We start from the raw sequence: 27,414 nt of genomic DNA on the forward strand, positions 1-27,414 counted from the left end.
GGGGTTAGGTTATCCTGCGATATTCGGATTATATTGAGAACTATATGGCCGGGCTTCGACCAGACCGAACTGAGCGCGATGAGAAAATTTTGAAACAACCGAAATTGAATCTCATACAATCCCTACTCTAGATCGAAAAAGCGAGTATGTTTGACTGAATTGAATTCCTTGGATTAAAAACCAGGCTTGGCAAAACTCATCGTCATGAGGCGTGAAGCTGTGACTGTGAAGCCTCTTGGTCCGTCAAAATCAATTGACTGTTCCTTAACGACCAGTCACTTCGTTTGCCAGTCATTCAACCCCCAGTCGTTTGAAGCTGAAAAAATTTCATAGTCAGCATTTACCAATCGCATTCGAGCGAGTCGTCGACCGAGCTGAAGACGAAAAAGAAACGCATTTATTATTATTGTTACTCCTGCCAGCAAGCCGAAGACGACCGAAGACGAAAAAGAAACGCATTTATTATTATTGTTGCTCCTGCCAGCAAGCTCGTTTTCAGTTTTTTATTGCTATTGTTGCTCTCTGCCAGCAAGTCGTTCAATTAGTTGTACCTGCCGTCAGAAGCCGATCGAAGTGTGATGAGATTTGCCAGTCACTCTCAGGAGAAATGTTGACCATGTGTAGGAGCTTCGCCAGTCGATGATGGAGAAATGTTGATTGTTGTCGTGCTTTATCCGTCATGCGAAAAGTGAGGCTCCGTCAATTGAGAACAGTGCCCGTCGTTTGATGAAACAAAACTAGTCGAGTCAAGCGTGACGGGCGAAATTTACCAACACTGTTAAAAACTATCAATTTTGGTTCATGAAAATCAAGGATTTAGCTTCTTGATGATATTATTTGTGCATAAAATTCGAATGCCTTGCAAAAATGCTGATGGCGTTCAGTTCGGTCTGGTCGAATCCCGACCATATAACAAACACTGTTTCCTACCACGTACCATGCCAATTTTATTTTTAAAAAAATTGTTTTAATGAATGATTGGTCAAATACCAATGAATACAAGCAAGATTTCAGTCTAATCTGGCACTTACAGATCAAATCCACTGCATGAATATTGATTTTATCACTCAATTTTGAAAGTCTGTAAAATCTGGGCACTCTCAGCAAAAATCTGGGCAAAATCTGTGTCTGACCAATATCTGGACGAAGGGTCAAAAGTCTTGGTTTTACAGACAAATCTGGGCACCTGGCAACCCAGCGCGCAAGCCACAAAACTGTCAAAAAATCCATCGGCGCCGCATCATCGAGTCGCCCTTTTGCATTTCAGTCATTCGTCTGGCCAACACGGCACGCGCGTTTCGTTCTTCGAGAGTTTGCGGTTCAGCTTAGACCTCGTGTGTGGAAATTTTCTTGTTCCCGGTGTGGTTGGAAAATCGTGTCCTTTTTTCTGTCTCCTTATCGATTTTTCCCATCCACCGTGAAAGTTTTTCTTTCACCAGTGTTAAGTTCTAGCTTCGAAAAGGTGAGTATCTCAGTTATGGGGGATATTTACGATAACTTCCGCTGTACTGAGTTGTTCGAAAGTTGATTGACCTCACCGGGAATCCGGAATCGTTAAAGATGCGTTTTTTTTCCTTTCTTTTTTTTCAAAACTGACTGGTAGAAGGAAAACAAAATTAGGGATATTCAGCAGCATCTTCTCTAGAAAGGAATCTCCCAAGGTCAAAAATCGAAGAAAAAAACACGCTTCCCAAAAATAACTTTCTTTTGTTGCGCAAAAAGCATTAAGAAAAATATTTAAAAATCTCGTTTCACATCTTGCTCTGTTTCGATTTCCGCAGGAGTGACATTCAACGAGAGGAAAACAAGCAGGAAAATGGCTTCTTCGCTGGCGTACGAAAAACTTTGGTCCGAAAAGGCCATCCATGACGGTGCCGAAAAGAAGTACTACGAGTATCTAGCGCAGGTAAGTGCTATATAAAAGGACCAAAATTACTACTTTCTAACTAAATACCTAATGGTCTACTAATTTTTATGTTGATTGCAACAAAAATATTAAAATCGGATAGAATGTCAGAACCAATTCAAACCTTCAATTTATAACTGATCGTTTTTTTTTTGCAAACAGTGCTAAAAAATCAACTTTTCAGTACATAACTGGATAATCATCCACATTCGGTTATGTCTTGAGATGTGCTTCTTGTAATAGATTGATTAATAGATTCACTATATACAATTTTCCGAATTTGCATAAAATTCTGTATGCAACTCGTTGCAAAACTGGATTTTTTCAGCACCCGACCTAATTATCCAACAATCAAGCTAAGCTTGTTGCCACTGCCCAATCAAAATTAATTTTCATACGTATTGGAATTTCGATATTGTTGGCGCTAGAACCGGGCCAACTACGGTCGGAATTGTTCAGTGGACTGTATGGGATCGGAATTGAGAAACACGCGGCGGATTTACAAAACACTACAAAACTGTATTTCTCGAAACGGGACAAATTTTCAGCAAGGACTGCTCGCGTCGGTGGTCGGACTAAAACTTAACTGTTTTTTCTTCTCTCGTTCGGTAAGCGATGCTTCGTCGTCGCTCGCATTTTTCTCTCTCTCGTTCGGGCGTCTTGCTAGTTAGCGCTGGGGGTGTCCAAGCTGTTTCGGACGGAACATACTCCCCCCGGGATGGGCGGAGCCGCATCATATCCTCTTGAGTGTTGATTGTTGTCTTCAATTGGGAGCACCGAGACCTTGTTAATTGCTCGCCGGTAGACAGAGTTGCCACAAGTGACATCTATGGCACGGACCAGGCCATCTGGACCAGGGTAGACTTGGGTGATTCGGGCTCGTTTCCATTGAAGCGGCGGTTGGTTCCTGTCCTTCAACAAGACTATCATTCCAGGGCGAATATTTGGCATTTGCTTGATATTCTTCTTGCGTGGCTGCAGGCTGATCAGGTACTCGTTGGACCACGCTCGCCAGAAGTGATCTCTCATTTGCTTGAGGTGCTGCCATCGACTCAATCGGCCAGCGTTGACATCCTCTAACGACGGTTCCGGCAAAGCAGTAAGAGGGCGACCGATGAGGTAGTGTGAGGGGGTGACAACTTCGGGAGCTTCTGGGTCGTTCAGGACGGTGTACAATGGCCTCGAGTTAAGCACTGCCTCGATTGACGTGAGTATGGTGGCAAGTTCCTCAAACGTCAATTTGGCGTTACCAGCGATGCGCGTTAGGTGCGTCTTCATGCACTTGACTGCGGCTTCCCACAGTCCGCCGAACTCCGGGGCATTCGCAGGGATGAAATGCCACTCTATCTCTTTGGGTTGAGCGAAAAGTTGGATTTTCTTCAGGAAAACTTCGTCTTGGAATAGCTTGTAGAGTCGGTCGAATTCGCTACTTGCACCTCGGAAATTTGTCCCACAGTCGGAATGAATTTGTTGCACCATGCCGCGGCGACCGATGAATCGATCCAGTGCGGCCAGAAAGGCATCTGTGGACAAATCGGATACTGCCTCTAGATGCACAGCTTTGGTTGCCATGCACACAAATACTGCAACGTATGCTTTCGTCAATGTCGGTCGACGTCTTCCCTCCTTGATCCACAGCGGGCCGGCGTAATCCACACCGGTGATAGAAAATGGGGGCGATGGAATTACTCGTTGCTCAGGCAAATTCCCCATTAGCTGTGAAGGCGTCGTCGGATTCGTTCGGAAGCATTGGACGCATGATCGGATGACCTGTCTAACGGTTGACTTGGCGTTTAACAACCAGTATCTTTGGCGGATAGCTGCCAGCACACCAGCCTGTCCGGTGTGCAGGTGTTCTTCGTGCAGCGAACGGATTAACATTTTCGTAATTGGGCTATGGTTCGGCAAAAGGATCGGATGTTTGGTTGCAAACGGTAAGTTGGAACGTTGGATTCGGCCTCCAACTCGGAGTAGGTCATCAACTAAAATTGGGTGAAGGTTCCCAATTCGGCGGCAAGGTTCGTCGGATTTCAATTTCCGGATGTCATCGGCTAGTTCTGTGTGCTGCGCCAACCAGATGATGGATCGGGTGGCTTGGCGTAGCTCGGAGATAGTGGGGTACGGCGACAGAACTAGTTCGGTACCTGCTTTATTCCTGCGATGGTTGTTCACGAACCTGTGCATGTACGCAACGATACGCTGGATTTTTCGGAAGCTGCTGTGTCTTGAGAATAATGCGAAGTCGTCCATACTAACGGCTGGAGCGGAAACTACCACAAGTTTGTACTCAGGTAATTGGTCTGACGGGATGTCTTCGACTTCGTAAGTTGCGGTTTCAGCGAGGCTCAAAAACTCTGGCCCATGCCACCATAGACTGTTGGAGCACAAGTCGTCTGGTAGCTGGCCACGGGACACAACATCGGCTGGATTTTCCTTGGAAGGCACGTAAGACCACTCATAACCCGCAGTAAGCTCTTGGATCTTGGTGATGCGGTTGCGGACGAAACTTTCGAGGCGTTCTGGCGGTCGTTTCATCCACGCTAGGAAGATTTGGCTGTCAGAGCGTAGGTGAACCTTGTCGATTTGCATTTTGAGAGCGGGTAGGATCTTGGGGATGAGACGAGCCAACAATAAAGCTGCACACAACTCCTTTCGTGGGATGGTGATGTCCTTTAGAGGAGCGATCTTGGATTTGCTGGCAAGGAGTCTCATCTTGGCGGTACCGTCTGGAAGCAGGCTGCGCAAATAGACATTTGCACCGTAGGCTATCATCGATGCATCGGCGAAACCTTGCACTTCGTACGATGTGGCTTCGTCGAACGTAACTCTTCTCGGGATGGTCAAACTGTTGAGGGTCGGCAAGGAACTAGCCAGTTGCAGCCAGCGGTTTCGGATGGTTTCGTCTTCGATGGGTTGATCCCAATCAACCTTGGCCTTCCACAGGTTCTGTACCAGCAACTTCGCCACGACTGTTACAGGTGCGATCAACCCAAGGGGGTCGTAGATTTTGGCGATGTTGGAGTAGATTGATCGTTTTGTTAAACACTCACTTATTTCACACTTTGGTTCGGCGATCAGCAACTCATCTTCTCTGGGGCTCCATTTTATGCCCAACACTTTTATAACACTGTTCGGGCGACACTCTTCGAGGCACACATCTTGTTCTTGAGAGTCTTTCGGGATAACGTTCAACAGCTCTTTGGAATTTGAGCACCACTTATGCACTGGAAAGCCTCCTCTGGCTAACATCTTCGTCAATTGTTTGAATGACTCTTCAGCCTCGGATAGAGTGTCGGCACCGGAAAGCACATCATCCACATAGAAATCTTCCTTTGCTATTCGTGCACCAATCGGGAACTCTGCTGCTTCGTCTTCGGCTAACTGCTTCACACATCGGACGGCTTGGAACGGAGCTGATCCTGTTCCGTAGGTCACTGTCGTCAACTCCAACACACGCAGTCGATCTCCTGGATTCTCCCTCCAAAATATTCGCTGGAAACTGGTATCACTTGGATCCACTTGCACCTGGCGGTACATCTTCGCTATGTCCGCTGTAAAGGCGAACTTGTGCTTGCGGAATCGGAGCATTATCGAGAAAAGGTCGTCTTGAATGGTTCCTCCCACTTGCAGTACATCGTTGAGTGACAGGGCTTTCGGTGACATTTTGGCGCTTGCATCAAACACAACTCGGCATTTGGTCGATGTACTACTGGGTCGAAGCACGGCGTGGTGAGGCATGTAATATCGTGGGTGGTTCGGAGGGTCATCTTTCTCATTCACTTCTTTGCAGTGCTTAAGCTTCTCATACTCACAAATGAATTGGACGTATTGATCTTTCAGCTCGGGATTTTTGTTTAAGCGCTGCTCAAGCATCATGTAGCGGGTGTAGGCTAATGCTCGGTTGTCGGAGAGTTGATCCTTGTTCAAACGAAATGGCAATTTAACAACGAATCGGCCTTCGTTGTTTCGTCGGTACGTCGAGCGGAAATGAGCTTCACATTCTTCGTGTTCTGTCGTGACGTTGGTGTCTGCAGGAATCTCTTCGAGTTCCCAAAAACGACAGATCGATTCTTCAGCATTGTCTAGCGAAGCTGCGTGGGAATAGCAGAGGTTTGCTTGGTTCGTCAGAGGTTCGTTGAGAACGCCAGAAACTATCCACCCTAGTTTCGTTTCTCGGAGTTCTGGAAGATCGTCGGCCAACTTAATGCATCCTGGTCGCATTAGTTGAAAGAATAGTTCGGCACCCACAAGCACATCGATCTTTCCAGGTTTGTGGAACTCCGGGTCGGCTAGTTGCACTCCAACGGGAATGTTCCAGTTGGTCACTTGGATATTCGAGGATGGTATTTCACCTGTCACGGTCGGAGTCACGAGGCACTCGATGGATTTCTTGAAGTCGGTGCATCGTGATTGGAGTTGAATCACCACTTTGCTTCGAGCCAATGTTTTGACGCCATTAATTCCTCGGATGGGCACTGTCACCTGTTGCAAGCGCAATCCTAATCGTTGGGCGAACTCTTCTCTGACGAAATTTACTTGAGACCCACAATCAAGCAGGATACGGCATGGTTGAAGCTGGTTTCGGACATCTACGGTGTTAACCATGGCGGTCAACAGGAAAACTGTTTTCGATGATTGGATGTGGTGTGTGAACCAAGCTGTGGCCGTAGTTTGCTCCTGCTTCTCCTTGAGCTCCTCGGGATGCGGTGTGGGTGCGCTGCTGCTTGCTGCCTCAAAGCTCTTCGTTGATTCGTTATGGAGCTGAGTGTGATGGCGCTTCCCACATTTCCGACAGGTTTTCTTCGATTGGCAGTCCCGAGAGCTGTGACCTTTTCTCAGACAGTTAAAGCACACCCCACTGGCCTTTACCTTCTCCATCCTCTTTTCGAAATCCAAGCTGCTGAGGATGTTGCACTGGAAGTTCATGTGCGGACCTTGGCAAAACTCGCAACATTCTTTCGGCGTGGAACTAGTTGAGGCAGCATGAACTTTGAGAGCTGGATACTTGGCGGTAATTGGTTGCGGCTTTTGCTTGAGAATTTGAGAACTTGTTGGATAACTTGCTTCACAATTTTCGAGGATTTGGCAGCGGCTTTTGAGGAAGGTAATCGTCGGTTCGTATTTCGGGAGTTCTCCTCGCTTCTGGTGGGATTCCCAAGCCTTTCTTGTATTTCGGTCAAGCGCACTGGTCACAAGGTACACTACCATCACTTCGGAAACACCCGTGAATTCTTGCTTCAGGTATTTTAGGCTCTCTACATGACGAGTGGATTCATCCAGCAGTCGTCGCAGCTCTTTGTGGGTTTCGGAACTCATTTTTTGCAGGGTGAGCAAGCCACGAATATGACTCTCGACAATGACCCTTTTGTTTTCGTATCGGTCAGTTAATATGTTCCACGCCTGCTCATAGTTACCTTCGGTGATCACCTTTGCATCCAGGGCTCCAGCAGCACTCTGAACGAGCGCCTTGTCAAGGTGATAGAGTTTTACCGCGTCGGAATCGTTCGATTTCTCCATTAAGTCTTGGAAAATCGCTTTGAACTTCGGCCAGTTCGAGTATTCACCATCGAAGGTTGGTATCGGTACCTTGAGTGGCTGCTGCTGCACGACAACTTGAGGTTGCGCCATTCGGGCACTGGCGGGGGTGGCATCATGCTCCATGATAAGCTCTTCGACTGCAGCGAACACCAGATTGAAGCACTCTTCGAATTTTGTGTACACTGTTTCGGCACGTTCCAATTCTTCTTCGGGCACTAGCTCCATCACCTTGCTATGGAAGCCACTATACTCCGTGTATGCGGCATCCAAATTTCTTCGGTAGGTCTTCAGCTGCGCATGGGGCACTTTATATTCAGCAGCACTTAAGGAATTTTGCACTCTCACGATCTTCTTATGCACCTGTTCACATTGGCGGTAAAGTGCAACCAGCTTTGGATCTTCGGATTCGCTTTTCCTTTCGTCCTCGTATCCGAAAAACTCGGATTCACTATTTTCGTTTACGCTAGGGACGATCCCCGGTGGCGTATGCAACAAAGACATTTTGTCGTTTCACTCGCGACGAAAATACAAGCGTTTTAACTTCAGTGTCTGAACGCTTCACACAAACAACGCGACGGAATTTCGGTTTTCCGATTTACACGCACAAACATGCGACGAGTTTCGATTGTCTTCTTCGCACGTACACACAAGCGACGGGACTTCGAAATGTAAGCGACGGTTTGCTTTTTTCTGTGTGTGTGTCGAAAGACGGAAAGCACACTGGGCGACAAAGAGCAACGAAAAGAATGTTCTCTGGCCCACACGCACACAGCCACACGCGCGATGATTTGCAGTTTTCCTTGCTAAAATGGAAGCGGAATCTTTTTTCGGCACTAGATCCGGAATCGAACGGACCACTATGTTGGCGCTAGAACCGGGCCAACTACGGTCGGAATTGTTCAGTGGACTGTATGGGATCGGAATTGAGAAACACGCGGCGGATTTACAAAACACTACAAAACTGTATTTCTCGAAACGGGACAAATTTTCAGCAAGGACTGCTCGCGTCGGTGGTCGGACTAAAACTTAACTGTTTTTTCTTCTCTCGTTCGGTAAGCGATGCTTCGTCGTCGCTCGCATTTTTCTCTCTCTCGTTCGGGCGTCTTGCTAGTTAGCGCTGGGGGTGTCCAAGCTGTTTCGGACGGAACAGATATAGAGAACCTTTTCAAAACTATATTCAGAACGACAAATTCTCCAAAAGATGCTGTTACTTTTTGAAATCTATTCTTATAGAAAGAGATAATAGGTAGGTATATTTTTTTTGTATATCATCAGTATTCAAAATAAGGTTTTTAAGGTAAATTCAGTATCTTTTGAATAGTTCGACGTTCTATCCGATATTTTTTAAGTGAATAATCACAAGCAAATATTCAAGTTGAAACGTTTCTGTTCGGTCTAACTAATCCACTATCCCTCTGCCACAATGAAACTTGCAAGCTATCGAACGGAAAAATCTGCCCTAAGGCAGCACAAAAAGTGTCAACCCCAGCCCAGGTTGTCGCCCAAGTAAAACCTCCAACCCCGACAGCAGCAACAGTTGCCCCAACTATTGCTCCCAAGAACAAGGAACAATCGCCCCCGGCTCCGCAAACGGCCGCTCCCGCCGATGCGGCCAAGGTAAAGAAGGATCGCAAGCGAAACAAGAAAAACAAGAAAGACGCTTCCGAATCGCCCGATCCCGTTTCTTCCGCGCATTCCCATTCGGCAATAGTAGTAGCTTCCCAGCAACCCGGCGCCAAGGGACCGGAACAGCCCCCGGTGGGCTTCTCGGCACCGGTAGTTGTTTCCAGCAACGCTGGCGGAGACGATTCCACCGCCAAAGATTCGGCAGCCAAGAAGAGGGCCAAAAAGAACAAGAAAAATAAAACCGGTGGTGCCGCCGTTGTTGGCCAGGAAACTTCTGCCGGAACTGAGCAGCAGCAGCCGGTTCGGGTCGCTAATATTCCTCCTAGCTGTAACACTAGTGTGAACCGCAAACTACTAACAAGCGCCGCGCTGCATCAGGAGAACAACATCAAGAATGTCAAAGAGAAGGAGAACCTAGCGCATAAACTGTGCGACAATATTACCGAGGAGCTGAGCAAGGTTTTAATGCCTTTTCCGTGTTGTAGAATCCCGGTTGAATCGGGCAAACATTTTTTTGAAGTTTCTTTGTTTTGTTTTTAGTTGTTTTTTGGCTTTCCTTGCGTAGAATCACTATGATTTTTTCCAAGTTTCATTTGTTCTCTTGAATAGTTGTGTATAGTATTGATTTTTTTAGTTTGGAAAACATGTTGGCTACAGACGATGGATTCATATACCTACTCATGCGTTTTCAAGATTGGGTTCAATGATTGTTCCAGTATACTTTCGGCATGAACGTTTTGGCTCACCTCCTGTACTATCAGACTCAAGGTCTGTGAACCACAAGTGCGGTACTAGATCTTGGAGCTTCTTCTTAACAATTTCATACTAAAGCCAACGCACTTTAAAAAAACGTTTTATTGCCTTTCAATTCTAATATGATTTCCATAAACTTTGCATTGTTTATCGCCATTAATTTAACTAAAATTATCACAATGCTCTAAAGGATTTTACTGTTACAGACACAGCAAACTTTTCAACTTCGCTCTCTATGCTAGCATGGTTTTCACATTCCCAGAAAATGCCTTCGTTTTTTATCTGTTATCAATGTGTTAATGTTCTGTAGATTTAGATTTTGTTCTCAACCTTCAAATTTTCTGTGCATAAAATGTTTCAGAACTTCATTACCGTTTTTTCTTCTTTTTCTGGCTTACGAAGTTCGACACGCGATTTTTTAAGTTTTGTTCAGCACTTCCTTGCTCTAGGTAGCCTAAATACTGAGAAATTGTTCACTCATTGTTGTTTCTTTTTTTCTCTAATATTTTGTTCCATGTTTTTCACCCACACCCACGAAAACAACCGTAGATGGGCTCTCTGCCGGCACAATGCACCCTGGCATCAGAAATATCCAAGGCCAGACAGCACATCAAGAACTCGCTCGAACGAGTACGTGTAATTCTGCTTTTCCTATACTCGAACCTAAACGAATGATCTTATTACAACCTACTCATTGTGTTTTTTTTCTTGTGCCAGATGGACGGAATTGCTGCCCTGGCCGCCAGCCCGGGAGCCGAGCTGCTGGATCGGCTATCCTCGGTCGAGAAGGAGAACGAGAAGCTGCGCCACGTCATCGAGGGGCTGAACAGTTTGATGCTGGACATGAACGCGCGTATCAAATCGCTCGAATCAGGCCAGAAGGGTGCCCCCGCTCCAGCCTCAGCCGCCAAGTCAGCTCCTGCCAAACCCGCTGCCGATGACGACGAAGACGAGGATGACGATGTCGATCTGTTCGGCTCCGACGAGGAAGGTGAGGACAAAGCGGCAGCGGAACTGCGCGAGAAGCGCCTGGCCGAATACGCCGCCAAGAAGTCCAAGAAACCTGCCCTCATCGCCAAGTCCAACGTAATTCTCGACATCAAACCGTGGGACGACGAAACCGACATGAAGCAGATGGAGCTGGAGGTGCGGAAGATCACTGCCGACGGTTTGCTGCTGGGAGCCTCGAAGTTGGTTCCGCTAGCCTACGGTATCCACAAGCTGCAACTGTCCTGCGTTATCGAAGACGACAAAATTTCGGTCGACTGGCTGCAGGAGGAGATCGAGAAGATCGAAGACTTCGTGCAGAGCGTGGACATTGCGGCGTTCAACAAAATCTAAACACCCATGAAATTAATCTTGCATCGTTTTATCACAGTAACACAAACATAATACCGTACCCTCAAAACTCAAACAGTTCACAATACCAACAATTTCCTTTCAAATTGAAAGTTTTTTCCGTAAAAATTTATGAATGATATTGTATGCTTAGCAGAACTAACAACTTCTTACGGTAAAACGAACAACCAAACAACAAAAGAACTAAAACTATTGATTGTAATCGTAAAGACTAAAGCAAACGTACATGTTCAAAAATAAGAGAAACCAACAATTTACAAGTTAATTTGGCGTTTTTTTGTTTCGTATATTGTGAAATTGCCATTGGATTTTGTTTAGATTTTTTTTTCATTTCTATATCTAAAGAATTTTGAGATATGTTCGTATGTTGTCTTAAAAAAATCAAAACATCTCTGGCCTCGTTTTTCACTCGTTGCTTATTTGAACTTAGTGTATTTTTTTTTTTGCATGTATGTTATTGCTTTTAAATATTCATAGAAGGTTACTTGTCGAGTACCTCGAAATGGCTAAACAGAAAATCAAGTTGACCTGTAAAAGTCGAAAATGGCTTCTTGATGTCCGCGACGGAACACCGTCATTGCATCTGACCGTTTCCTCGTCCTTGGTTGGTGAGATACGACTGAGAGTTAAGTGTGTTCAACGGCAGGAGGAGAAAGTCGGATGTCGATACAACGTCCGCCAGTTGAAGAATCCAGAGGTTAAAAGGGCATGCGTTGAACAGCTTAATCTGACTTGCTGGTTGACCGAGATTTTGATACTCTATATCCAGTGTTCCGAATATCACTCATTTTCAATGAATGTTTCTGATTGCACTTCGCACCTGAACGTACAACGGTCGGGTTTCGTTATTGATGGCTACTGGACCTACCCGATCATCGATCGTTCAATTCATCGCTAAAATACAGATCACCTCGTACGATGCTTGCTGTCAAAACAGTGCAGCACCATCATTAAATTGGAATCTCACCAATGCGCAATGCATATGGCGAATCTTGTTGGTCTTCGATCAGGAGTGAATGGATCAGGCAGTGAGTGAGTGATACATGAAGCCGATCATTAGCGTATTTTGTTTGATTTGATATATAGCAAATTAATAAATTTATTTGTTGTTATAACGTTTTTTAACATCAGTATGATCAAAATCAAATTGAAGTTGTGTTTGTGAGGGAAAGATGTTCACTTTCGCCATGTTTTTCAAATTTTACAAGTTCTCTTATTAAACTGTCGTCCATCACGTTAAAACTACTGAGAATTTATGGTGTCCCGCACAACTGTTTGATTTTTCTCGTCCTGCAAATAATAATTTTGAATTTCATATAATTCAGGCAGATACTGAGTGAGCTACATTCAGAATGGATCAGTTTGTATCTCACTCATCTCCGATATGCGATGTTTGCTAAACCGATGATTCTGAATGATGCGACTCGGTTTGCATAGCTGATAGGAGCGCTGATCGAGATTGCATACCAGCCAGGCGAAGCAGTTGCGAGAGGCGCTATCCCATTATACAATCTGAATGTTTCCAACAGGAAACGCATCCTGAGTGTTTGTTTTGATTGATTTTCGGAAGACTGTCTATATCACCAGTTTTTATTTTTTGTTGAACAGCTTGAATGGAAAAAGGCAATTAAACAGCTTTGTAGGTTTATAAACGAGACAAGAGAGCCTAGACAAACTCCCTAACCGAAAAGGGAGCTATCCAATTATTGTATGACATTTCTCGTCGCCTTAGTGGTGCAAGGACTTATGCCAGCATTCCGCTGAAAGACCGAGCAGGTCAGCTATTGACAGATCGAACAGATCAGCCCTCAAACGTAGCATTCGATGAACTCTTCCTAGCCACAAATAGTGATGGCCAACAGAACCCGCCGCACGTAGCACCAACAATAACTCACATTTATGGTGTCAACTAGAAGCTAAACACCCTCGACCTGGCTGATGATATTGATTGGCTCGCCCAAAGACAACCGGATATGCAGAGCAAACTCGATGACCTCACAGAAGGCTCCAAGATAGCAGGTCAAAAGTAAAAATTTTCGGCATTCTTAAAGTTGAGATAGAAAAGTGCGGTTTCTCTGCATAACGTTCAAACTCAAGCTAATTGAACCCCGAGTAATAAAATCAAAATTTAAAATAAAAAACGTTTTTACCGATACCCTCACCCTCGTCGTTAGTTTTCGGATCACAGAAAACACCATTCCGTTTAATGTTATAAAACGTGGTTTTTATTAGGGGTTGTGCCATTTTTTGTTTTCAATTCTCACAGTTGTAGAAGCTGAGTACGCTCTTATAAAAGCAACACGGTGCCGTAAACGCAAACTTAAAGTTTAACATGTTAGGTAGCAGGAATTAGCAATACGTGGGAAATGACGATGGATTTGTGGTTCGAAAACATGTTCTGCGAATAAGTTGTTTATGACTACGACTGGTTTAGGATGGAACAGAGGTCTTACTTAAAGTTGTTAGTTTTAAGAATAAATTTATCGAACTGGAGTAAGAGTGACTTAACCGTCTAATTCACCGGCGGCGCACGCATCACCATAGCTTTTGTCCGGTTTTTGTTCTGGATTGAGTTTAATCATGTCGTCGATACGCAGGATCGTGATAGCGGCTTCCGTTGCAAACTTGAGGGATTTGATTTTGGACATAGCCGGTTCCAGCACACCAGCCTTTTTGTTATCCTTGACCACACCTTCGATCAAATCCAGTCCGCACCACTTAAGGTGGGCGTGATCGACCTTGGTCTGGCTGGAGTTATGATAAGCTCGCAATTTAGCTACCAGATCTGTTGCGTCCTTGGCGGCATTCACAGCCAGTGTCTTCGGAATTACCAGGAGAGACTTAGCGAATTCGGCAATGGCCAGCTGTTCCCGGGAACTGAGAGAAGTGGCGAAATTTTCTAGATAAATAGACAAAGCAGCTTCAACACATCCACCACCAGCAACCACTTTTTTGCCTTCCAGCACCCGTTTGGCCACACAGAGCGCATCGTGGATCGACCGTTCCATTTCATCACAGTAGAAATCGTTGGGCCCACGCAACACAATCGAAGCTGCCGTCCGTGCTTTCGGTCCACGGATCATGATCAACTCATCGTCGCAGATGAACTCCTGGACAACTTCAGCTGCTTCACCGACATAGCTGGCCTCAAAACTCTCTTCGCCATCCAGATTGGTCAACGAGGTAAGGAATGCAGCACCGGTAGCCTTGGCAATGCGCTTGAGATCCGATTTCTTCACCCGTCGAACTGCCATGGCACCGGCTTCGACGAAATATTTAAGGCACAGATCATCGATGCCACCACTGCACAGCACCACATTTACCCCGGTGGCCAAGATTTTTTCGATTTTCTCCTTGGTAATGTCAAGCTCACGGGCACGAATGCCTTCGAGCTTTTCCGGATCTGTAATCAACACCTGGACGCCCATCTTCATTTTGGTTTTCTGTAAGGAAAAGTCCAAACAGGCGATCTTGGCGTTTGTAATCTTCTTTGGCATCTGCTGCGAAGCGATGGTACAATTAAGGGCATAGCCTTGCACCAAGATACTTTCGCGAGCTGACTTTCCGTGCGCTTTCAGAACGTTGACGGCCTTGATCGGATACACGGGATTACCTCTGGGATCAGTAATCTTAACAGCCTGGGCAGCATCAACAACCATGGCGGCGAAAAAGTCTGCATCGGCACCGATAATTTTCGAGCTCATCGACGTCTTGGCCACGTTGATCAACGTGTCCCGGCCCAGTTCATCGACCGGCGCCGTCAGATGTTCGGAAATGTACTTGCAAGCTTCCTTGCAGGCCAACCTATACCCGGCAATGATCGACGTCGGGTGAATCTTCTGTTTGACCAACTCGTCGGCGTTCTTCAGCAGTTCGGCAGCAATGATCACAACCGAGGTCGTTCCGTCGCCTACCTCTTCGTCCTGCAACTGGGCCAGCTCACAGAGCACCTTGGCGGCCGGATGTTCCACTTCCAGCAGCCGCAGAATGGTGGCGCCATCGTTTGTGACCGTCACATCTCCGATGTCATCCACCAGCATCTTGTCCAACCCAACCGGGCCGAGGGAAGATTTAACGATGTTGGCAATCGAAGCCGCGGCCATAACTTGGGAAGAAGAATTCGAGGACAAGTGGTGTTTTATTAGAAAAAAAGATTTATATAAGTAACCGATCATATTTTTTTTTAATTTACAATTTTTTTTTGTAAATTACAAATGATTTAATAAGCTTTTTGCTTATTTTTTTTTATGCAGGGAAATTTTTTCCTATCTTGGGGCTAGTAAGAGGAGGGCTGTATTTGTCGCGACGACTTAACTGTTGATTTATCTTATTTTAGGAAAGGAATGGGGATTATCTAGGGATTCATGCTATGCAATTAGAGGACAGACAATCAAAATGGTTGGAATCCTCTATGAACAAATAAATTAGAATAGAATATAGAACCAGTTTTATGATGAAAAAAAAAAAAGTTATTAATTTATAATGATAAATAATAAACTTTTAAATCAATAAGGTGTTTTTTCCGAACATCTTGGCAGTATTATATCAAATAAATAGGATTTTGTTAAAAGGAATTTCGTATGACTATTTTTTCATTTTCTAATTCTATGCGGTCTTCTGCGAAGCGAGTGTCGCGACTTGCAAAATTTCACCTTGTAATCTTTCGTAAATTTGTGGCCAAAAAGGACCTATGACAGATCTTCAAAATTCATCTGAACTGACTCTATTTTTAATCTGAAGCGTGAAATGAAAGTGATAAGTTACCGTAATTCGACACGCAGATTATGCTTTTATGTTAGGAGGAGGAAGACGCGATCCAACTGTTAAATTACTGACAATTTCTCTAAGGTATTTGTTATAAGAAATAATTATTATTGAGAATAGAGACACTTTACCGTTTTCATGGCTTTCGTGTCCATCGTTCAAGCACAATTTTACAATTTATCAGTAAGATTACAAAGTTTGTTGAGGTTCAAAACACAGTTACAATTAGAAAGAATTTCATAAATTAAAAAACCTCGACATGTCAATTCTCCATCTAAATCTCGTTAACAAACGTTGCTCTTAGGGGTATCTCCTATCAATAACGGCGTATTCGTAAATTGATTTTTTTTCTATCGATGCTGGCGTTCGTAAATTAAACAAACTGTATGCAAAAGCATTGGAAAATGATTTGACATCTACCAAAAATATCGATGCATCACCCAAAAAATCAATTTACGAACACGTCCCTAATAAAGGCCCATTTACACTTCTCGTGAAAAATCTTATTTGTAATTTTGTAATTTCTGAACTTTAACGCAGCCTATCGGTTACAATTAACTATTAGTTCAGCTTAAGGAATCATCAATAACTCAACATTGCGACGAAACTTTTACATGGTAGAATCGATAAGGATGGTTGAAAGTTGAAATTCCAGCCGGACTCGTTCCTTGAAAACTTATAGAACTATTTTTAATTCCGATTCCCTAAGGCAACAAGAATACTGTTGCTCTGTGAAATTTAGCAGCCTAATCTGGTTAATATTTGCTAATATCACAACTCAAATTTCAAAAGGCGAAACCAGGAAACAGTATGAGAGTTTTCAACAGAATCAAAACGCTTAACATTTAAAAGCTTTCAGTATTTTAAAACGAATGAAAAATATCCAATTATTATGCTGCCTTCGGGAGTCACTGACATCGTTTTTGAACCATAACCTCAAATAGCGGTAAATGAATCAAACAAACCAGAACATTCTAAACCAAAAAATCTTTAGAATTAAAATTCGCTAACATTAATTCGTTTTATGTTAAAAATCATCACCGTAGAATTTAATTCGGTAATTAAGATTTTTCTTCAAAATCTTTTGAGTTACAAAATTGCGTGGGTGCTAACCCTCGATTTCGGAACATTTTCCTCTTTTTTCCAGCACATCCATCAGGTACTGTTGATATTAACTGCTGTTTAGAGAAGTTTTGAAATATTTGCTCATTTTCGTTTGAAATTCATAAAAATTTTCAAACGCTTACACGGGAAATATGTCTTTTTTCTAGCATGTGATGCTGTTCCGCTGAACGGTTCCACATTTTAGCCCTCTCCAATAACAAAGAGCCGCAGCTCGTTCCGTTTTACTTACTATTTTGGGTGCGAACCGGCGCTCCAGTAGACCGCGTGCCTGCCAATGAAAGAGCACTTGCCACAGTAGACATTTTTCTGCTTGAATTTGATCCCTTATTATCGACCGATGGACAATTTTCCAATGGATAACTCTGATTCGGCAAATGAAGAAACAGGAATTGTCTGCTCTGAACCTCCGCTTACGGTCTTTTGGTGCACGAGATCACGCACGAACTGCAAAAAAGGAATATGGGGAAAGACTTGCGCGATGACAGCTGTTGTCAAAAAGGGGAAAATTAGACACCATTACCTGGGTTGCCAGGTGCCCAGATTTGTCTGTAAAACCAAGACTTTTGACCCTTCGTCCAGATATTGGTCAGACACAGATTTTGCCCAGATTTTTGCTTGGAGTGCCCAGATTTTACAGACTTTCAAAATGTAGTGATGAAATCGATATTCATGTATCGAATTTGATCCGTAAGTGCCAGATTAGACTGTAAATCTCGCTTGTATTCATGGGTATTCGACCAATCATTCATTAAACTTTTCTTTTAAATAAGACTGGCATGGTACGGGGTAGGAAACAGTGTTAGTTATATAGTTCTCAACTCGAAAATAACCCGAATACACCCCCCCCCCCCCCCCCCCCCGCTCACACGCATCGGCAAAACTCTTGTTACCAAATTTGTGATATCTTCCTTGTGCACAGACACGCACAGACTTTTTTTCAAAATTGCCCAGATTTTTTATCCTCAACACCTGGCATCCCTGGCCATTACCCCTACCAAATGTAAATTGGTAGCGCACTGATTAGAATAATTTGGACTCGATTTCGGACAGGACGATTTGAACAAAATTTATATGTTTTAAGAAACGAAAAGCTTTCAGATTATTTATTTATGATGATTTTTATTATGACGACCACCGAAATTGAATCCAAAATTTTAAAAAAAGCTGGTAACCCTACACGGAAAAAATACGTATATATCTAAAACGTTGCCATGATAATTAAAAATTAAAAAAATAACCATAATTAATTGATTCAAATAAAACAGGAATGAGATTCCAAAAAAAATAATGATTTGAATCAAAGTCAATTTTGTTATTTTTCTAAAACTAATAAGTTATCTCTGCGAGCATTTGTTTTGGATCAATCCTTACCAGATTTATTTTTAAGATATTTAGGTGAAACTGCCAAACTGAAATCGAAAACAACAAAAAGGTTTTATAAAAAAAAGGTAGCAAATGCCTCGCTTTTCTCTTTTCGAGTCAACACGCATAGTTTCGCCCTTTTGAAATATTAAGTGGGCTTTTTATATACACGCTCTTTTTTTTAAACTCAAAATTAAGTAGTTTTGGTGCAAAACAGCACTTCGGTGGCTTCCCTCAACTTTGAGTTTGACTGGGCAATAGCAAAACTAAGTTCTGATAGGCATACTCAATACTAAGTTCGGCAGCCGAACTCGAATTTATCCTTTTTTTCGAGGGTAGCTTATTTTCAGGGAATTGAATGATGATTAAAATTGGTTGTACCCGGATGTTGCTGTTCCGGTACATTGCATTGCAATTACAGAGCGGTGGAAAGTCCCGGTCAAAGAAAACTTCCGGATGTTACTTCCCACGGGAAGTAAACAACATCCGGAAGTTTCCGGACATTCCAAGCCGCTCATCATATGATGACAATGACGGACAGAATTTTACGCTGATACGGTGAACATGCATTTCATTATGAAGTTCCTTCATAGTCTTCCGGTAATTGTTCCGGAACGACATAATTTTGCGACGTGTTCGTTGGTTGCTGTTCCGGTTCGGACTGAACTCGCTAAGAGCAAACGCACCAATGAGTGAGTATACGCGGCCCGGTTTTGCTCATTTTAGCGGCCCGGTTTTAGGATACACACTCTTTCGCGCACCAGTTGGGTGAGCATCGCGGGCGAGTCTTAACTGTTACACTGAAAAAGGGAATTAAAAAATCATTCATATTAATAAATTCAAAGCGGCAGTTATTTATTCATTCGAAAATAAATTATTTTTTCAATTGTATTCAAATATTGCACTGTGTTATGGTTAAAAAGATACATTGAATGCTATGCATTGAATTTTTTTCATAGTTTAAAAAAAATTTAAACAGTTGCCTGATAAATTTTTAAATTAGATTCTTACGAACTCGTTCTGTTTATTTTTAAGAAATTGTGCAATATCGTACGTGGAATAATCATGAAATTCAACCTTATATCGATACTCCCTTCGGGCCCTAGAAAAAACCACCCTATGTTTCAGTGAGAGATGTGCTGGCCGTGACTTGGGCACCATTTTCGAAATATACCTTTTCCTCTTCTAAAAAAAGTGATGAATAAAGAAGTTCCAAAAAACCTTATATCGATATACGTTCACAAATGGTTATAGTATTTTATGAACTGTTCAGGAAATCTTAACTGTTCTAAACTGTTAAGAGATCTTTAGAAAAATAATTCGCATATGGTGCCACCCAGACAGTCATCAAAAATCCCAAAGCACATTTCCAGTTAAGTTACCATGCGATCATTACTATTTTGTTATTTTAAATTGAATTTATCATGCATTTTATTCAACATTTTGTAAAATAAAGAATATCATCAATAAACATTTAGTAGTCTATAATTTTTCAGTGCATGTTTGCTCTCGCCCCTTTCTTGTGAGCAAATTTGGTGACTTTGTCGGTCCCGACGGCAACGGCCCTATTTTGCTCACCCATATACTAACCCCCGGTGCGGTATAAAAGTGATTAAACTCGTGAGCATTTTCACTTTGCTCGCGATTGCTGCGGATGCTCTAAGGGCATCCGCAGCAATCGCGAGCAAAGTGAAAATGCTCACGAGTTTAATCACTTCCATACCGCACCGGGGGTTAGTATGAAGGTGAGCAAAATAGGGCCGTTGCCGTCGGGACCGACAAAATCACCAAATTTGCTCACTAGAAAGGGGCGAGATCAAACATGCACTGAAAAATTTCTACCGTTTTAAGCAGAATTAAACAAACGAAAGGAAAGCGGAAACTTTTTTTATTGCGCAAAAACTGCGCAAATTCCATGAAATATTTCCGAAAAGCCCTTCAAATCCGACGATTGCTTTCTGAAAATTTTGATTGTGCATTCCGTGTAGTAAACATTTTACTGACTCCCACAACCTTGAGTGAAGTTTCGAGGATTTTTCTCGGAGTAATAATAATCGAGACAAGTGCGCTGTGCAGGATTTTTGTATCCAACCGTATGGGTGGCATTCCATTACTGTCCCCACCAATTCGGCTTTCGAAACGAGGTCTCTCAATAAGTTTGCAACTAATGGGACCCAGTTTTTCGGAGCAGCAACTATTGTTGGATAGAAAAAGAAGTTGAAGATTTTAGCAGAATTAAACAAACGACGTCGCAGCGTGTGGATGTTTGTTGATATTCATTTTAAGAAAAAATGTGTATGAGATTAAAATTGTGGATGATTTTTTTTTGAATAACCAGTTGAATTCGCAATTTCGTTACATTTTTTCGGGTTTATCCAGGAATTGAACGAGAAAGGGCAATTGCTGGTTCTGATGGTGAGTTATTTATTTTGTATTTTATATTGTTTAGGACTTTTTTCTACCTAGAATTTTGATAACATTTTTTCCTTTCTCGTAGCATCGTTTTTTATGACCAAAAATGATCATGTAACTAAGAAGAGCCGTTTGGTGGACGACTCCGAAAATTTACTCGGTCCGTATTTATTTAAGATTAAGATTTTCTTCAAAAGTTTTCTCAGTGCAATGCTAAATTTAAAAATAATTATGCTACCGCCCGGTGCGCGAAAGAGTGAGTATCCCAAAACCGGTCCGCTGAAATGAGCAAAACCGGGCCGCGTATACTCACTTATTGGTGCGTTTGCTCTAAGTGTTTTCAGTCCAACAAAGAGAGTTCAATTTTTAGTTCATAAGGTCGAACTCAGCTTTGATCCCTCGCCGAAGGAAAAAAAGGGATCAATTTTGAGTTCGCAGTTCGAACTCCGTTTTGATCCATCGCAAGGAGGAAAAAAGGGTACTTAACTTTAAGTTCATAGAATCGAACTATGTTTTGAACCTCGGTCATACTTAATTTTGAGTTAAAAAAAAAGAGCGTGTATGAGTTGATTTTATAGCATGAATAGGATAAGAATTATGAAGTTGTAACTTGTTCAAAATTAGTGTGTAAAACGCTATAAAATAATTTTCAAACATCGAAAATGGCTACAAAAAAGGTAACGGATTAAATAGTGTTAGGTTTGTATTTTCTCCGGGTGTAATTCTACAAAATAAAAGTAATCTTCTAACTTCTCCGTAAATTATGCAAAAGTTGCAATGAATCAGTTGACGGTTCAGGGTTCAGTACATGAACGGCTTTTTCCGGCAAAAGAGCAATATCCTCGACCGGAAGCAGTATCGTGCTCGTAAGGAACGGCGATGTAATGTTAGCGCTTCAGTGAAAGATCAAACAGCACAGGAAATTCAGGTATGTGCACAAAAAATCTCATATCGCTTAGCAAGTTATATTAACGGAACTCGAAAATCTATCCCTAATTGTTGGCATAAAAACCATAAAAATCTATCCATGGTACGATGGTACCCCAATCCTTATATTAAGACCATTAAGACAGGAGCGAGTTTTTTTTGTTTCGTTTATAAAAGGGGCCGTTCAAATATCCGTGGGCGTGATTGAGTGCTCATTTATATCACGATATAAATGGGTATACCTTGACGTATAACAACATTAAATATAGAATAGTGAGAGTCTCACAATTCAGCGTTGTTATAGGCATCAACGGATCACTTCCGACCATAAGTGAAACGGAACCCCTAGATGCCGGTCCCACGGCTTTTAACTAAAGCTCAATCACATGGTCAATCTGGTCCGATCAGAAATGATTGTTTGACCTTTTATTGTCATTTTAATGTTCTTTTCTATTTTTCTTAATGTTCTTTTCTATTTTTCAGATCATTCGGAGGTGAAGTTTTTTTGTTTGTTTTTTTTTTTCTCTTCAGATATATTCAAATAGTTGGAAAGTTAGAAAGGAGTAGGTTAACATATTCAAATACCATATTCCTCCCCAATGCTCCAGTGGATGTGTATTTGCGGTTTATGAATTACGATGGCTTATTCTTAAATCTAGCTTTTTTTCAATCACTGGGGGCTAATTGGATGGAAATGATATTTTGTGGTTTAAGGTTTGTGAAACGGATCTGTCACCTGAGTTGTTTTGATAGTATTATAGTTCAAAGCAAACAGTCTTGGCAATTTTTAAATCTCATTCAAAAGTATGCATTCAACTATGTGAGGCAGGTAGGGTAGGGCAATGCTCAAACGGTAAGATAGGCTCTTATATCCATATTTTGGTGAATTCGCATGATTGTGATGATGTTGTGATAGGAATAAGGTAGCTTACTTCTACTATTAATTTGAGCTAGAATTTTTATTAGTTTGAAATAGGCTTGCTTCAAAAAGCAAACAGGCTCTCACATCCATATTTTGGTAAAATAGTATGGTTCTATGATATGACAGGAACAATGTAGCTTACTTCTACTATTAATTTGATCTCGGTTTATTATGAGTTTAAGCTAGGCTTTTTCTTAGATATTGATAGATGATATGAACTAAAACTCTCTTTTTTTTCTCTTTTCTTTTTTTCTGTTTTCTTTTCATGTATCGTGGCAAGTACTACCGACAAATTATTTGGTCCAATGATGACGTTGAGCGAACCTTCAAGCCATCCCCTAACATCATGGAACCCAGACGTTGGCTTTTGCATGACATGGTTGCCAGCCCAAGGATCTAACCATAAATCAACTGCTGGAGATGGTGTCCTGTAACTTGGTGAGATCCTTCCTTTTTATTTTTAATATTTTCAATGCGCCCATCAGGGGAGTGAGCACAAGAGAGATGCCTGTGTATTCTCGCGTGTCATGATGGTTAGCCGTCCCGACGGATTGTAAGGCGTCCCGATGGATTGTGAGGCTGAACAATAACTGTTGTGTGGGGCTACAGTCTGAACTTTGGGAGCATTTCTCAAACCCTGGGGTCGTAAAAGCTTTGTATTGGTTCAAAACTCATCCATGGTTTTTTGCAGAGTTTTAAAGTTACGTTTACATGAGTAAATTTGAGCTTTTACTGAAACCTGAGAAATTTGAACAATATTGTAAGTTCGACGGTGCACGAAATGTGCGAAATGTTCGATACCGTCGCGACGACATCATTGCCACGGGCGTCTCTCTTGTCCTCACCCCCCTGGCGCCCATAAACCGTAGTATGTAGATGCTTGGGGAGTATGTAGAGGCCAGTCTCGAACCCACCCTTGTCCTTCCTCCAACTGGTATCGGGAGGGGTTGGTTTATTATCTTGAACTGCATTTTATCCATATTCCATGGATATAATGAAGTGCTTGATGGTTTAACCAACGTCTCAAGATCGCTTACTATTCTACGCTGCCTTCTCTAAACTTTAAATTTTCTTCTCCAAACTATTCTGATTTTCATTTCCAGCGTCAGCTCCCCGAGCTATTTAAACGCCATAAAAAAAAATAATTTCTAGCGTGAACGCTTGCTACAATGATTTGTGTCTTAAATTATTGAATTTTTTTATTTCCATTAATTCAGGGCGAGTCGGCTTAACGCGCTTAACGAGTCGGCCAAGGGATCATCCATATTACCTAATCACTATTTTTTTGGGATTTTGACGTTATTATTTATTAGATTTAGATGAAAACTGCCACCCGGGAAGTTTAAGGGACGGACAATCGATTTCAGGTATCAAATTTGTTGTAAGAGATAAAGACGTTGTTAATGTGGTCGTTTTCCAACTTTTTTATAAGAATACTGTATTCTGTATTCTGTAACTGAGTATTCTGACTGAAAAGCTATACTTTTATTCAGTGTAAGGAATATTATTCTTAGTTTGGAAAACATAATCTTATTTTATCACATTTTTAGATTGGCTGCGGAACGAAGTTCGTACGGGATCAGCTAGTACCATTATAGAAGATTTAAAAATAGCATCATACATAAGAAAAGCTTAAGAAAAAAAGGGTGACAAATAGATTTTATTTTGCAAAGCTAGATGAATTCCATTATATTTTTCGCGATTTTTGATCAACAGAACAAAGATAAAACCTATTTTACTTTCAAATGTTTGGAGAATGTCGTAGGAGAAGTTATATTTAGAATCAAGTTTTATTTTTTTCGTACACAAAAGAAACCATCCTCGTGGTGCACCGGATGTGTACCCCAAACAGAAGGTACAGCTTTTGTAACCTCCGTCCGGTTGATAAAATCTTGGCTAAGCAGTGCAGCGACGTTTGACGCAGATTCGCAAAAGCCAAAGGTACACCACAGGCGTTGACAGAAAATCTTTTCAAAGAGTTTTGCATATTATCAGTTCGTGGTGATTTCAAACGGTTTATTTGAATCTGCCTACTCGAGCTAGCACGTGTAGTTTTGGATGTGTGAGTGCGTAAGTGAAAGAAAATGTGAGGGTTTTATTTTCATTTCGATGAGCTTGAAATTTGATGGACGTCACATTTCTCGCGTATGCGCTTTTTAAGTTCAGCTGGTAATGCCAGTTCAACAAATTAAAATCATCAATATTGCCAGAAGTTTTATATTTTACAAAAGGATTAGCAATATAACTTTGAATTTGAGGCAATGTATTGTATATATCTATATGTCAATTGAATTTTTGAATTAGGATGTACGATCCAATTTTATTACCTGCATGTTCAGCTGAAGCTTGAATTAAAATGGAACGCAATCACAATCTTTGTTTTCAGGATTCATATGGTAGAAGCACCTAAAAAAGTAACCTGACAATCTGGCTCTGCTGGCTGCAGGTAGATCGAATTTCAATAATTTTACGATACATGTTTCTTGTAAATAAAACAAAGAAAAAGATGATGAAAATGTAAAAATGGTGACGAAATTTCGTCTTAGTTCTGAATGCTTGTTTCACGGAATATTTTTTTTTTTTCAAAAAAAGTGATTTTTAAAATTAACAAATAAGCCAATAGCTTTGGATTCTGGTGGGTGATCCTTTTAAAGACTGGTCACCATAGCATTAGAGTATTGTTTGTTATATGATGCAGTTGAGTTTTGTGTTTGTGAAGATAAAACAAAAGATGAATGAAATTCTAGTTTTTATTCGTCTAGCAGCTGAAGGTTGCTGTGGCTGATCGAGATAAAAAAATGTACGGGTAGCTGCTAAACAGGCCTGAAAGAAGAAAAAAAAACTGGCCCGCTAACTCTCTCGCAAGTTTAGGCTAATGGTTGCATGGTGGTGGTCCAACCAAACTCTTCGTATATGTAGCCAACCAAACCAGCTGGCCGCAAAGTTTCGTGCGAAGCAAAGTGCAACTTTCGACTTCAGTCTGTTATGGACATTACGAGAGAGTGCACTCCTGAATGGTGACTTGTTGTGAGTTTTTTGATTTCTAAACGTGCGTGTGTTTACTTCAGAGGCCTGTTGAAGGATCTTCGATTTACTAAGATCAGGGAAATAAGGTCCCTCGTGCTATTTCGATTATTTTGTGCCCAGAACAAAGACACAGCTACTTGATTCAAGATTCAAGAGTGAATTTCTTCGGTTTGGTTTTATAACAGTGCGGACTGTATATATTGTAGACTTGGGCAATATCCCACCACGCAGCATGACCAAACCAGTATGTGGTTTATGTAATTATTTGCAGAAGTTGTTTGGATTTGGTGTTTGAAATTGTGCAATCAAAAAAGCGAAGAAATCAGTGTATGGCTGAAGCTATTGATGACTCGAATGGGGTTTCTGTAAAACCTTAATCTAATCATTTCAATTTTCACTAAATAGTGAACCAAAGACGGTCACGAAGAAAGTCACCGAAGGTTGCGGAAACAAAACAAAATAACCTTATACGTCAGTCGAAAGTAAAAGTGGATCCTCGACTGTCAACTCGTATAGCTGTGGTACTAGATTGCTTGCTCACACCCTGTGTGATGACGATACAGTGAAAAAAAGTATCAACCAGGCATCTGTGTTGGTTAGCCCACGAGTTTTGTTATTGTGCTGATGGTGCTGTTGTTGTTGCTATACGTACTCACATGGTAGTGCCGCGAAATTGAATGAACGCTGTTATCTCTAGCTGATGCATGTCCTGAGAAACGTCAAAAGTGGTGCAGGAGACAGCTAGCACTCTCTCGTGCAGATTTTCGTAATCGCCAATAAACTGTGAAGAAAATCTTGAACTTTCCGACCCAACTCTGCAACCTGGAAACATCCAGAATCCAGCAGGTAAGCCCAACAGTTTATATCTATTATTATTGGATAGCAAAAGATGTCTTTTTATTTTATAACATAGGTACAGAGATATCGAACAGATTTATTTCTTATTTATTCTAGCATGATATGGTAATACCTAATATACAATCATACAGCTTGGTGTTACTCAATAAGGTAGAAGCACTTTACTTCAAATATCAACTCTCGGAGTTGACAAAATTGTTCCTGTTAAAAAATCACTCACTGTTTATGTAGTTTATGTAATGATGTTACGATAGCTTGAGGCTGCTTTATAACATTGAAAAGACTTTTTTCGTATTTTTTTTTAAATAATAGGGGGGATAAGGGCATAACGAGCATCCGGGTCATAAGTAGAAGCAAATTGTTCGGGGGGTTTGTTTCGTACTTCCTATAGTACCATCAAGTCACCATTCACCGCCCAGACACCATTTACCGCCAAAATCACACTTTTGTTTGTATTTTGAAAAAATTGGGATGTTTTTTCCAAAAATAAGACCTGTGTTCTGTGTCGGCATCATTGTTCGACCATTTCATTGAAAAAACATCACTTAATTATGCTAACTATAGCCAGGAATAAAATGTTTGGTTTTTGGTTTCCGGTCAAATTGTTGAATTCGACGCCTGTTAGCGAACTAAGCATTACTGTACTTCTAGGGCAAAGAGGATTTTTATTTACTAGATAGTACCTATTTGACCTAAAATCGACTTGAAATGATAGTTTTATTTTCGTAGAACAGATTTGCATCGGGAAATTTTCGATTCTTTCAATAGTTGTTGTTTCTTGAAGCGTTTAGTGATGGGCGGTAATTGGTGTATTAAAAAAGGTGTGGGTTCCTAA

At 41.8% G+C, this 27,414-nt stretch overlaps 2 protein-coding genes across 5 annotated transcripts; one reads left to right on the forward strand and one right to left on the reverse strand.

The window, feature by feature from the left end:
* The first annotated feature begins 1,254 nt into the window (after positions 1-1,254).
* LOC129743718 (probable elongation factor 1-delta) lies at positions 1,255-11,447 on the forward strand. 4 transcript variants are annotated; one of them, XM_055735876.1, is made up of 5 exons: positions 1,255-1,462; positions 1,782-1,906; positions 8,882-9,529; positions 10,373-10,453; positions 10,541-11,447. In XM_055735876.1, exons 2-5 carry the CDS (start codon positions 1,817-1,819, stop codon positions 11,162-11,164), a joined length of 1,443 nt encoding a protein of 480 aa, XP_055591851.1. In that variant the 5' UTR covers positions 1,255-1,462; positions 1,782-1,816; the 3' UTR covers positions 11,165-11,447. The 4 variants fall into 4 exon arrangements, with proteins under 4 accessions (XP_055591851.1, XP_055591938.1, XP_055592012.1 ...); XM_055736037.1 differs by having other exon boundaries at positions 1,257-1,462; positions 8,882-9,061; XM_055735963.1 differs by lacking the exon at positions 10,373-10,453.
* A 1,937-nt stretch (positions 11,448-13,384) lies between these two features.
* LOC129738946 (T-complex protein 1 subunit alpha) lies at positions 13,385-17,529 on the reverse strand. Its single transcript, XM_055730277.1, has 2 exons — positions 17,301-17,529; positions 13,385-15,287 (listed from the first exon to the last, which is right to left on the reverse strand). The coding sequence occupies exons 1-2, from the start codon at positions 17,371-17,373 to the stop codon at positions 13,687-13,689; spliced, it is 1,674 nt and encodes a 557-aa protein (XP_055586252.1). The 5' UTR covers positions 17,374-17,529; the 3' UTR covers positions 13,385-13,686.
* Positions 17,530-27,414: the final 9,885 nt, after the last annotated feature.

This window comes from Uranotaenia lowii, chromosome 1 (genome assembly GCF_029784155.1).
Source record: "Uranotaenia lowii strain MFRU-FL chromosome 1, ASM2978415v1, whole genome shotgun sequence".
NCBI classification, from domain to species: domain Eukaryota; kingdom Metazoa; phylum Arthropoda; class Insecta; order Diptera; family Culicidae; genus Uranotaenia; species Uranotaenia lowii.